The sequence below is a fragment of the Salvia splendens genome, chromosome 3, assembly GCF_004379255.2.
Source record: "Salvia splendens isolate huo1 chromosome 3, SspV2, whole genome shotgun sequence".
NCBI lineage: Eukaryota > Viridiplantae > Streptophyta > Magnoliopsida > Lamiales > Lamiaceae > Salvia > Salvia splendens.
Window position 1 is genome coordinate 3304216 of NC_056034.1, and position 13581 is coordinate 3317796.

General features: G+C 39.1%; 2 protein-coding genes across 4 annotated transcripts; one reads left to right on the forward strand and one right to left on the reverse strand.

Annotated features, from left to right (window-relative positions):
* The first annotated feature begins 2719 nt into the window (after positions 1-2719).
* On the forward strand, positions 2720-8810 carry LOC121794405 (succinate--CoA ligase [ADP-forming] subunit beta, mitochondrial). Its single transcript, XM_042192553.1, has 12 exons — positions 2720-2950; positions 3473-3583; positions 3668-3779; positions 3953-4017; positions 5038-5115; positions 7003-7077; positions 7173-7325; positions 7456-7590; positions 7687-7851; positions 8038-8160; positions 8341-8412; positions 8506-8810. The coding sequence occupies exons 1-12, from the start codon at positions 2849-2851 to the stop codon at positions 8578-8580; spliced, it is 1266 nt and encodes a 421-aa protein (XP_042048487.1). The 5' UTR covers positions 2720-2848; the 3' UTR covers positions 8581-8810.
* A 177-nt stretch (positions 8811-8987) lies between these two features.
* Positions 8988-13504, reverse strand: LOC121794403 (glutathione gamma-glutamylcysteinyltransferase 1-like). 3 transcript variants are annotated; one of them, XM_042192550.1, is made up of 9 exons: positions 13355-13504; positions 12343-12499; positions 11628-11866; positions 11334-11497; positions 11058-11109; positions 10446-10673; positions 9813-10325; positions 9660-9729; positions 8988-9513 (listed from the first exon to the last, which is right to left on the reverse strand). In XM_042192550.1, the coding sequence occupies exons 1-9, from the start codon at positions 13433-13435 to the stop codon at positions 9218-9220; spliced, it is 1800 nt and encodes a 599-aa protein (XP_042048484.1). In that variant the 5' UTR covers positions 13436-13504; the 3' UTR covers positions 8988-9217. The 3 variants fall into 3 exon arrangements, with proteins under 3 accessions (XP_042048484.1, XP_042048486.1, XP_042048485.1); XM_042192552.1 differs by having other exon boundaries at positions 9357-9513; positions 9676-9729; XM_042192551.1 differs by lacking the exon at positions 8988-9513 and having other exon boundaries at positions 9535-9729.
* Positions 13505-13581: the final 77 nt, after the last annotated feature.

A 13581-nucleotide genomic window follows, 5' to 3' on the forward strand; every position in this document is an offset into this window, starting at 1 on the left:
GTAGTCCATAAACTTGGATGCTACAACTTGTTCCGTCCCTGCAGCATTATCTATGCTATACTTCTTTTCTAGGTTTTCCCACATTTGTTTAGATGTGGTTACATTGGAGTATACATTGTACAAACTATCATCTAAAGCACTTAGAATGAAATTTTTACAAAGGTAATCTCCTTTCCTCCAAGCTTCATAATCTGCCATGACTTCGAGCCTAGTCTCTTGGTCGCTTGGTGCGGGCGGCTCGTTCTCCGTGAGGAAGTTGGCGACGCCCAATGTTGTCAAGTAGAACAACATCTTCTGGTACCACCGCTTGAAGTCAGATCCTCCAAACTTTGGTGGCTTCTCGGCAGGTGGCATCATTCTTGGTGCCAAAGGTGCCGCAGTTGGTCCTTGGAAGGAACCAATTCCGTTGCCCCCGAAGGAGCCAACAACTTGGTTGGGCATAGAGCCCCCACCATTCATGTTGGGCATAGAGCCCGCCATGGTCGTACCAGCCCCGAAGGGACTAGCACTCGCATGAGACCCGAAGGCCCCAGCATTCGTGTGAGACCCGAAGGCCCCAGCACTCGATCCTTTAAAGGACCCGAAGGAACCACTAAAAGTGGAACCAACCGAACCACCAAAGGTGGAACCAGTGGACGCCCCGAAGGGGTTGTCCCAAACCCAAGGGACGGTGGATGAAGCGGCTGGGAAGCCAGGAGTTGGCATCATCGAGGGAATCGATGAAGTGTTGACCGGTCCAGTGGTCGCCATGGTGGAGGGAATGGCGGCGGTGGCGTTGGCAGCAGCAGTGTTGGATTCCGTCGACATCTCCAGCAAAAGGTGTTAATGTTTCGGAAGTTTTAGTTCAGTTTAGAAGTTCAAATTCCTTCAAAGGCAAGCTATCTCGTCTTGCGATTGTTGGTTTCTGGGATTACAAGATAACAAAACCGGGCGTAATACAACCCAAAAGAAGGAATACAAAAAAGAGCTGAAGTTACAACGAAAATGAAACAACTAAACCAGTATGCTATGACAGCCGAGTCGAGGAGGCCTCTTCCCGCAAGACGAGATACGCCCCGGTAGTGCTCTCGGTTTGGCGTGTCGTCCCCAAAGGTAAAACGGCTACGTCTCTTCTGATGCAGCACCGCAATCAGCAGAGCTCCGGCGAACGGGATGGAGGAGAGGGCAGAGCTTCGACAGAAAGACAATGCAGGGAGAGGGAGAGAGCTTATGCAGAGAATGCTTGTAGGTGTGTGTCCTAATGCAGTGGTATGGCTAGCCTATTTATAGGCCAACCACCATGCAGGGTCAACCAGCCATTGAAGGCTCATCATGGCAAAAACGTAACCGACGTCGGTTACAGGCGTGTGGCTGTAATGTGCCACCCGTGTGTGGAGCGTGTGGATTTCTCACGTGGCAACCGTGACTGTGCCTCGCTTGACGACGTGTCAAGCCACTTGGATTGCTGACTCGGCGGTGGTCCAAAAAGAATAGTTTGGGCCAAGCACCAAGCCCAAAGACCAATTGCCAAGATCAAAGTCCAAGTCCAAGTCCAAGTCCAAGTCCAAGTCCAAGATCGAGATCGAGATCGAGCTCGGGCTCGGGCCCTCGGCCCTCGGCCCTCGGCCGCGGCCGCGAGCGCGAGCGCGAGCACGTGCACGGGCACGGGCTCGGGCTCGGGCGGGCGGGCGGCGGCGGCGGCGCGCGCGTGTGCGCGCGTGTGGGCTCTTTCACCCATCTTGGTCCACTATAATTATTAAGTAACATAAAGTCACTTAATTTATACACATTAAAGATGTGTTAATCCTCCAATGTGGGATAATTAACACTAGTTAATTATTCCCTAAGCTCCATCTCCAAGCTTTAATTAAAAGCTAATTATGCCCAACTTTAATCCACTATTTCTCACTCACCGGAAATCGGATTTGAGAAAGTGAATATACTACATTTACCTACGTAAAATGTAGATCGACGCTATGTCATTTAATTTCACAAAATTAAATGTCTCGTCACATTTATTATTTGGTCAAAATCCATTGACCGGGCATATTTAATCCATGATTTTTACAAGTTTTTCTGCATTTCTGCATCAGAGTTAATTACTCTTAAATGTTAGTTATTCATAGACAAATAAATTCGAGCTAAAAAAATCGAAATCCAAACTATAACAATCGAAATTTCATAAATATTTCCAAAAGAATTGGAAAGCCGAAATCCAAACTACAAAACCGAAAAACCAAAATTGCACAATACATCCAAAAATTCAAAAAAAATAATTTTATATATTTAACAATATTTTTTTTATCATACTATCAATACAATCTTTTTAAAATCTAAATATTGCTACATTTATTAATATAAATTAACACAAATATAGTTTAATTTGTAAGTATAATATATTATTAAAAATAAATTTGGTTTTTCAATTTTTTCAATTTGAATCAAACCAAAAAATTGAAATTATCCTAAAAATTAATCAAACCGAAAAAAAACTAATCTAAATTTTAAATTGCGATTAGATTTGAATCAGATATTCGCGTATAATTATTTTCCTCACCCCTAAATAATTATATCGACTTCAAAATATTATATTATGAATCCTTGTAATCTATTGAAATCACATCCGTTTTTATACACATGGAATATAAAATGAAGGTTGAAAATAAAATGGGGAAATGAAAGAGAAAAAAAAAAGAGAAATAAAAAATGTTATAGATTTATTAAAAACATAAGAAAAGGAAAAATAAATTAGGGTCTGCTCTTGCTTCCTTGACGCGCCTCCGCTCTTGTTTATCAATTGTTACTGGTGGTAGTATTATTCTTCCGTAAATCTCTGATCCCATTTCCGTCTTCAAACAACTTGCGAAAAATGGTGCGACGATTGCTCGGAAATCTCGCTACTCGATCTCTCTCCGTCGCCGGAAAATGGCAGCAGCAGCAGCTCCGCCGTCTCAACATACACGAGTATCAGGTACGGTTCCCGCACACGATTGCAAATGTTCCTCACATTTTATGTGCCTATGTATGTATGTATGTATGTATGTATGTATGTATGTGTGTATGTATGTATGTTTGTTTGTTTTTTTGTTTGTTGATTCACGCTATCTGTTACTGTATAGCATATATTGCATCTATGATTCTATTATGTTTTTTTAGAAAATGGAGTACTAAAAAGGATCAATAGTGGTTCTCTATTTACTGTGTCCGTGGTGACTCGAATGTGACCTATGGATACATTTAGCATATATGCAGTTCTAGTGTGATATTAGTGCAGGTTTTTTTGAGTTATCTAATTTCAGTCGTTTAGGGGAATTGCATAAAAACTTTATACTTAATTTGTAAGTAAACATGTTTTTTTTTAGAGAGTGAGTTTTGGGTGTTAATAATGAAGTTTATTGCTGAAGAAATGACCAAAGACTTTTGATGCCAGCAATTAATTTGCATTTAGAACTCTTGTCCAATTGGTTTATATCCTTAATTTGATTGCATTTAGGGAGCTGATTTGATGAGCAAGCATGGAATCAATGTTCCCAGAGGTGTTGCAGTTAGTTCGCTTGATGAAGTCAAGAAGGCATTACGGGATGTGTTCCCCAACCAGAGTGAGGTAGGGGAGATCAGCATTAGTATCGTTCTCTTTCTTGAATGATGTCAAGATGTAGTATAACACTTGGAATTTTCGGTGATCCAGGTTGTGGTCAAGTCACAAATCCTTGCTGGTGGGCGAGGGCTCGGAACATTTAAGAGTGGTCTAAAGGGTGGTGTTCACATTGTGGAAGCTGACAAGGTTGCAAACATTGCTGGTATGATGGAAAATTTTATGGGTTACTTTTTACAGCTACAACCTACAAGTCTCAGTTAACTGTTTCGCTTTCGCATATCTGATTCTCCTTTACGAGTCAATGTGGAAGTGGGACGTGAATTTGTACTCCAATATTTTCTTGCTTATTGTACTCATGTGAATAATGTCATGCAGAGCAAATGCTTGGACAAATACTTGTCACTAAGCAAACTGGAGCTCAAGGAAAAGTTGTCAGCAAGGTTTGAATTGATTATTTATTATTTTTGTATCTTATAGCTCTAAATACACTTTCATACATGGCTGGCGCTGTGACACATAGAAGTATTTTATCAACTTGAGCTGATCAATATCTCATTTATGCTGAGTTTCATCTCTAAAGTCCTCCTGTGCTATGTCATGATGGATAGTTACGTTTATCCATACTCAAGTCTCTAACTAGTTTTACACGATCAGGACTTTGAGTTATTGTAATTATGCAGTGTAAAAGATGCCTAGAGTGAATTACTCTCCATGTTTAAAGAAGTTTATGTGGAGCTTGCTTTCAACTTTCAAGCCCCTAATATACAAATAGTATTGTATTGTAATCAGGATCCAAATCATCTTAATAGTCTACTTCCTCCGTCCCATAAAAATATGGGCATATGATATGGCACGAGAATTTAGACAAATTTGGTAAAGTAAGAGAGAGGAGGGGAAGGGTAATTAGAGTAGTGTTAGTGGATAGTGAGACCCCCATTATTATTAGTGTTTTAATGGTGGTATAAGTTGTAAATAACTTGATGTATAGGGGTAATAAATTGGATTACTTTCCGCAAATGGAAATGCCCATATTTTTATGGGACGAACGAAAATGGAAAGTGCACATATTTTTATGGGACGGAGGGAGTATTACTTTTGCAATTTGCACCCCCTCTCTACTAGTTAAAATTTTACCATCCCAAAACTCACATTTCAGCAGAATCCTCAACCTTCCGATCATCACATATGACATGACATTACATGCAATTAAATATTCAAACTAAGTCCTATGTATGCACATAACTTGTACTACTGTATAAATGATTCCTCTTACAGAATGAAACCAAGTAGGGCCAGGGCTTAAGTTTTTCAATGTTTGTCTTATAGTGGTCTATCTCTTGTTGGGTATTGATGTCATTTTGTTTCTTCTTTGCTTCTCAGCATACTTGATTTCAAGTTTTGGTTTATCATATGATGATGAGTTCAATGTGAAATTACATTCAATCATATCTTCCTCGCAGGTTTATTTGTGCGAGAAATTGTCACTTGTCAATGAGATGTACTTCGCCATTACTCTTGATCGTAAATCCGCTGGTCCTGTAAGTTCTTAAAAATGACTATATTTGTTCCACAGAATTTCATTACTCAATTTAAGTCTCATTTTAGCCACCTAACCACCCACCCCATCCCACATAATTCCATTCGTAGACTGAAATCTCGTCATAAAAATGAAGATGGCTTAGAAGAAGCATGAAGCCATTATTTTTTATGGTGCCTTGGCTGTTTGATAAAAAAATTTGGGCATGTATGTTACTTATAACACCGTGTCTGAAGCTGGTGTTTCAGCATGCCATGTTGTCATGCATCCTTCGGTCAATCTACTTTAATTCTGTCTATCTTGTTTGAAATTATATGATCAATTATGTATATAGTTCAAGGTTGCCTGATATTATGTTCTCCAGTCATGGACTGTAAAATAGCTCCCTGGTTGTGAAAATTCCATTAGAGCTTTTAATCATGGACTGCAACATACAACCTAGTGTCTGTGTAGGGTGTTAGGAATAAATTGGAAACAAGCACATTTAATACATGCTAGTAAGAAAATAACCTTTTTACAAAAAGTATCGGTAAAAAAAATAAGTGTATGCTTTAATGGTTGTATTTTCTAGAGAAGGGAGGGAGCAAGAGAGCAGTTTGCAAAAAGCCAACCAAAATTACACTTGTAAGGACAGAAGTGCTTGTAAACAAGTTGGTTAGATTTTTCAAGGGCGTGTATGCACTTTCACATGGCACCAGTCATACTGGTAAATGGTTGATCTCACCATGAGAGCTTTTAATCATGGACTGCAAGATACAACCTAGTGTCTGTGTTGGGTGTTAGGAATAAAATTGGAAGTAAGCACCTTTAACACATGCTAGTAAGAAAATAACCTTTTTACAAAAAAGTATTGGTAAGAAAAATGAACTGTATGCTTTATGGTTGTATTTTCTAGAGAAGGGAGAGAGCAAGAGAGCAGTTTGCAAAAAGCTAACCAAAATACACTTGTAAGGGCAGAAGTGCTTGTAAACAAGTTGGTTAGATTGCGCAAGGGCATGTGTATGCACTTTCACATGGCACCAGTCATACTGGTAAATGGTTGGTCTCATGATGCATCTTTAGTTCTCATGGTTTTAATCAAATTATTAATCTATGGTTGTTTAGATGTGAATCATCTACTAATCTAATACTTAGAAAATACATAGTTCTTTTTACTTAGCTGATCAAATTCGAATCATGATTTGTTATTGTAGAAAACCTTGTGGAAGGAAATTTCTTGTCAGTTAGCTTATGAGCTGTCTGATAAGCATATAAGATAGGAAGCCCTAACTTAACCCAAAACCATGGTCAAAGGTAAAGGGTTGACTCCCTATTATATGCTATTCCACACTTTCGTGTGAAACCGATGTGGGATCGTATCAATCCATCCCTCTTTTTAAACCGGACGTCCACGGACGGCACACGCCACGGGCCCACCATCCGCTTTACGGCCCATTTTCCTTTCGGGCCCACGTTTCTTCGGTGGCACCCCTTGGTCACACCTACAGGTAGCCCCTTTCCGTAGGACATCCGGATCCACGTTCACCGCACCAAATTGATAAGCATATAAGATAGGAAGCCCTAACTTAACCCAAAACCATGGTCAAAGGTAAAGGGTTGACTCCCTATTATATGCTATTCCACACTTTCGTGTGAAACCGATGTGGGATCGTATCACTGTCCCTCTCTATAATTTTGTCTATGTAGTTGCGTGTGAGTCATGAGGCCTCATTTTTGCTATATAAGGTAGAGATGCCTGCAATCAGCCTCTCTCTATATAACATATTTTTGCTATAGTTATGTATGCCCTACAAGGCAAACATTATTTTGTAAATGCTGAAATCAAAATCAGGTTACTTATTCATCAATTTAGTTTTCTGCTGAGCTATGAACTTCTCTCATTTTTCAGCTTATCATTTCTTGTAAAAAAGGAGGAACCAGTATTGAAGATCTTGCGGAGAAGCATCCAGAATTGATTGTAAAGGTAACATCCTATACCGTACAATTGTATTGCTTTGGAAAGTTACTTCTTTGGGACTGGATTGTAGTTGTAACCCTTCCATTCTCCCCTGCGTGCAGGTTCCTGTTGATGTTTTTACCGGAATTACAGACGAGGATGCTGCCAAGGTAGTCGATGGGCTATCTCCAACAGTGGCTGATAGAAATGCTTCGATTGAACAAGTGAAAAAGTTATATGAACTTTTTTGCAAATGTGATTGCACATTGCTGGAGGTGATTGATGGATTTTCTCTTTCCAAAAGTTTCTTTGTTTTACTGTACCAATGCTAATATTTATAATATGTACTATTATCTTTCATAAGTGTCCTATTATATCTGATTTCGCCTGTAATGTGTGAAATAGATCAATCCTATTGCTGAGACTTCTGATAAGCAGTTGGTTGCTGCTGATGCCAAACTCAACTTTGATGATAATGCTGCATTCCGCCAGAAAGAAATTTTTACTCTGAGGGATCCAACACAAGAGGATCCGCGTGAGGTAAGTTGATCTTGATACACATGAGTTGCAAGAAGCCACTGAATCTTCACTTTAAATTGGTTACTTAATTTTGTTGCAATTTCTATCATTTATCAGGTTGCTGCAGCAAAGGCTGATCTAAATTACATTGGTTTAGATGGAGAAATTGGTTGCATGGTCAATGGTGCTGGTCTTGCCATGGCTACAATGGATATCATTAAGTTGCATGGAGGAACTCCAGCTAATTTTCTTGATGTTGGTGGCAATGCTTCTGAAAGCCAGGTATAGGTGATTTGTTTCAGTTGATACCATCTTTCCCTGTAATCAGTGTAAGTTGACTGTATGCCTAAAGTCTGTACTATGGGTGTCTAAATTTATTTAACTTATACATATCTTTATAGTTACCTGCTAAAATTGTTCTATTTTAGACTTTCTGTAACTTCTAGCCTTTACTGTATATGGTAACAGGTTGTGGAGGCATTCAAAATTCTGACTTCAGATGAGAAAGTGAAAGCCATTCTTGTGAATATTTTTGGAGGAATTATGAAGTGCGATGTGATAGCTAGTGGAATTGTGAATGCTGCTAAACAGGTACAGCTTGCAGTGACTTAAATTCACTTGTGCTTAGTGCTGATTTGGCAGTTCTTTAATGTCAGAAGTTACCACTTTCTGTTGTGCTAGTTCAGCTTCTTCGTAGATCACTTAATCGTTCTCATATTAGTTACCACTTTCTGTTGTACAATTCTGAACATTTGTTGGCTTCTTTTAAAGGTTCAACTGAAAGTACCTGTGGTAGTCCGTCTTGAAGGCACCAATGTCGACCAGGGACGAAGAATTCTGAAGGTGAATTTCGAAACAACACCATCCTTGGAAATTTTACTGGACAGTGCAGATTATCTAACGTACCTCCCCCCGGGATCTTTTTCTTGTTTACAGGAAAGTGGTATGACATTGATTACTGCCGAAGATTTGGACGATGCGGCTGAGAAAGCAGTTAAAGCCCTCAGCTAGGCTAAATTCCTGCCATTTATTGCTTTACAGGCTGGTAAATGTTTTTTTCCCTAGATTTTTTGGGTTTAAGTTTCATAGTTCATTGTCTCCTGAGTTGCGAGAAAGGAGCTTCTCAGCATAAAGAGAAACTGTTGATCTCCATTTGATATTTATTTCTTACGAAACAAATAGCCATATTTTGGTTTCAGAGAGTGAGATTTAACTGAGGAATCTACATTTCCTTTTTCAAATTGAGTAACAGGATGAATGGATTGGTCTAGGACTTTATGAGAATAGCGGACATATAAGTATAAATATGAATACATATATATACTTGCGTAGTTGTGTAAGATGATGCTGATGATTAGTTGTTTATGATCTGAATATAGAATTGAAACAGCGAAGTGTGGCATTTCTTTATACACCAATTCCGAAGAGAATGTTTCTATTCACAAACTATGTATTGTAGTCAATGAGATTTCAGTTTAAATAACAAATATATGTAATGTAGTGTATATTTCCTCTGACTACTCTTCTCTCTCATGAACATACCAACTAATCAATATACAGAACAAATTACGTGACCAAAAACCTCAAAAGTATGTATATCTTCGTAACTTTATATATGTACTTGAATCCCTATTCTATGCCCGTCAAGCTAGAAGCATGCTTTGCCTGCCGCAAAGTGCAGCAGTCTTTGGGAAGGCAACCATTGATGTAAATTTATATATACAAGGCCAAAAGGCGAGAAGCCATTGCCAGGTCTTCTTATCCGTGGGCGGAGGACACCTTGCCAAGGAGATGACGCTATCTTGATTGAACAACGGGTTAAAGTACGTGAATTTTTTTGACACGAGGTTTGCTTTGGATAAAAATTGGATCTTTGGGATGATATTGCTACATCGTGCAGAGAGTTCGAGTTGTGGGAAGTACCTACTGTTACTCCAATTGAACCTATAACATGGAAAACAAATGTACTAGAGCAGTTGCCCGAAAATGTTTATCTGTGCGTCAGGTAATTTTGACCTCAGAAGCATGTAATGTTCATACATTAGATTCATAAAATATGTAGGAAAAATAAAGTTAAACAAGGGGAGCACCTAGATCGTCTTCTACCTTGTTATCCTTGCATCTCTTCAGCATAAGTAGTTGCCCCCGCAAATGCAAAATCTGCCATATCCATAAAAACCGAGTTAACACCTCGTATGAAAAATGATAGAGACCTGGAACCTATAGTTATCAATAATTCGTACCTCTTCTTGAAGTAATGGATGAAGTTGTTCGGTCGAAACCAAATCAGATACTTCCTCAAAAGTCTTTTCGTCTTTAATACCAGACCATGTCTCTGGGGGCAATGCTAGTAGAAGTGCTGTCAAAACATCATTACTAGCTGGGTGCATACCAGAATAATCACATGAGCCAAAATTGGAGCAGCCAGAATCTGTTTGTGATAAAGGGACCAACATATCAACTCCATCCTCTCCATTGCTGTTGACCACTGTTCCAGATACTACAGTAACAGGCCTGTCCCCGTTAGTAGCTCTGTAACTTCTCACACACGTCTCCCGGCAGCAAAACATATCTGAAGAACCTGACTTTCCCATCAAAATCCCCGCCCCTTGGGAGCATACAGAAGCAGCAATGTTAGGCAAGCTATCGTCGATGCCCAACGTTTGCTTGAACCGGCACCCAAGTGTCTCTGAAGACAGAATATCAGTAACATGCTTGTAAAGGTCAGTTTCTTGCATTCTTTTCAACACCTCCTCCTGGAAAATCGGATTTAGTAAATATAGTGGACCTTCAACATTTCATTACCAGAATCGGTAACAGAAGTATATGAAGATCTGGCATGCACAACAAGGCCCACATGGTCCATTGGAATTTACCTTGATACGAAGCCTCCCTTTCTCTTCTTCACTCAAACTTTGACTGTTATCCTCTTCCCTACGAATCTCTGCCACCCATTTAATGAACTCTGCAAAGTCTGCTGGAAGAGACATGAAGACACTTGCAAGCACATTCTTGACATTTTGCACATTGTCGGAACTTAATAGCACCGGGACATCATCCATCAGATATTTTGCAGTAGTGATCCAACTCTCGTGTTTACAGCTCTGCCATGCAGCAAAAAGTATTAGCTAGATTGAACTGCTCAGTAAGCTGCATAAAACTAATTTGAGGCGAGTTCAAGATGACCTCAGTATTAAATGAATTGCCAGATGCATAGGCAGATTTTTGTTGGCAATGCTAACTATTTTTATGGTCATTGTATAACACTCGAAAGGCAGACACAGATTCCAATGATTAATGCACTTCCCCAGGTATTATCTTATAAAGAAATATATGATGCACCATGATTTAAACCTAGGTTCCTTTCAGTAATATAAAGAAGACGGTTAAGGAAAAATAAAACATGCCCTGATAAAAGTGCCAGCCATTCTTTTGTTCATAAGGATTGGGAGCAATAGCATATTAGCAACTACGTATTAAAATAATACCAGGGTGTAAAGTAAAGCAGGTGATCTTTGGTGCCTAGTCACGAGCAAAAACCTGCAAATTATCGAGACTGGGTTAAATGGAGAACACAGGAACCCATCTGTTTCAACAAGAAAATATAAAAAGACTTCATCATTGTAATACAAGCTTACACCCAGAGTACAAACATGGGAAGGAAGATGAGAATGACGTATTTTCAGAAGGGTGGAGATATCCCAAAATTTTAATTGGCTACAAAATCAGAAGAGGTGGCAGATAGAATTGATGGTTTCACATACCCTCTGTGTAGCCCATTTGATTCATCAACAGTATCCATAGCTTCCCAAAGAAGACGAAGTGGAACCCAGTGAGGAGGATATTTGAATCTTGCAACATCTAGGATCAGAGCCATATCACGTTCAGCATGATATCCACCAATTGGTGAAAAATGGCCTGTTCCAGTCTGCTAGTGAAAGCATTCTATTTCATTAACACTTAAACAACTAAAGTACTTGACAACATAGCCTATCAAAGCAAAAAACATAAGTCATCGTGAATATTTAATAGAAAATAATAGCACAATCAGTATTGACCTGTTTAAATACTCCTCTGTGATATGATGAAATCACATGGCAATCCTCTGAAGAAGCACATGCCATGACATATTTCCGGAAATCATCTATAGTGCTCTGAGTTGTCCGAAAAGCTTCAACCTTAGCTCCAGCACAGTGTGCCAAGCATACAACTTTCCCGAATGTAATACCTGTGTTCTTTACCTTTTCTAGAGGCTCACAGCAATCCAACATGTTTTCATCAAACCATCTCCAAGGCCCTGTACAGTGCAGAGCCTTGAATCTATTAAGTTCATGATTTGGAGAAAAAGATAAACCTAACAATAACAGAAAAATGCAATATGAAGATGCACCAAACCACTTTTAACATATGTCTCCTCCCAGTTCAGGTAAATAGTGCATACATGTTTGGAAAGTACAGCATTAATGTTTCAAGTTACACAAACTAACTGGACAAAAGGCTGCAAGTATTTCAAAGTTCCCAAGAACAAGTGAGAATCATATTGAACAGTACAGTAAACGAAGTTATATAATCAAATTGAGATACCAAACCAGCCTCTAGCCAAAACGAGTTACATGTGAACTAAATATCCTCACAGCGCTTCAAAGAGTGAAGCACAGGTGAACATCCCATACAATTTGGCATAGTAAAAGCTTTTACGCCTCTTAGGTGATGTAGAATCTAGTCCACACCTGCTACAAATTCACCATATATGTGAGTCACAGTATTGGTTACCTTTCCATTTTCTACGAGGGTCAATGGCAAGGGCGTTCAAAACCATCGAAAGGCTAGCCAGACCACAATATGCAGGTTCAGATTGTGTCTGGAAATAAGAAATCAACTTGAAGAAACCTTCCATGGTTCCACTGTGAATAGCTTCTGTAAATAGTTTCTGCAATACCATTCCAAAATACAAACAAAAAAAAACAATTACTCGACTATGCATAACAGACAGAAACCACTAGATATGGCTGAAAGATGTTATGAAGCATGTAGGTGCTCTTGGCTCATAAACAGCTGAACCATAAGCATGGGTATGCTTAATAAGAAGATCATGGAAGCGGTAACAGTGGTGTGGAAAATGCGGTATTTTTCATGTTACCTCTTGAATTCTCTATCTAAGAAGCAGCACAGTATCCACTATGTATTAGGTAAAACTCCAATTAATAGCCAATTAATTTGAAAACTAGTAACAATTTGAGATCATCATCAATTGCAAACAAAACTAGTATCAAAAGACCAGGCCCTTAATCAAACCGAAACTGCTCCAGATTTTAATCGGCAAGGTCATATAACTAAATAAAAAATTTCCAGAACAAAATACAGTCCATCTACCAACTGCCACAGAAACTCTGAGATATCTCTTCTTGGGTTTGACAAAATTATTCTCGATGGTTTAACGCTTGGAACGGTCCTAAAGCTAAATCATACAAAGACTGTGCATAACTCTTTAAATTCCAGAATTAATAGCTCTCAACGATCCAACAATCACCGCTAGTTTAATTAAAAAAACTCCCAGAATTGGCTTGTTTTTTTTGTCCTTCAGCAAAACAGATTACACCAAATAGCTAATTTTCAAATCAACATCCCGGACATCCACATTCATCTATGGCTTAGTAATATGATATCAGGTAACAAACAATCGGCAGAGTCATAATTCAAACAAAGTCAGTAGTAGGAAAATGGGAAACGCGTGAAAATTAAAGCAATCAAATAAAAAAAACAAGGAAATAGACCGTGGCCATACCTTGCCTTCGGAGGAAGCGAAGTCAATGGCCGGTGGAGAAGGGAGGATACGCCGGTATAAACTTGCCATCGCCATCGCCATATTCACACAAAATTCTACACGCGCGCGGACGAAGGGTTTCGACCAAGCAAAGTGAGGAGAAAATAATTAATAAAGAAATTAAAATCAGTTAAGGCCCCGCGTAAATAATCGTTTAGAAAAATATTATTAAACCCAATTTGACCACA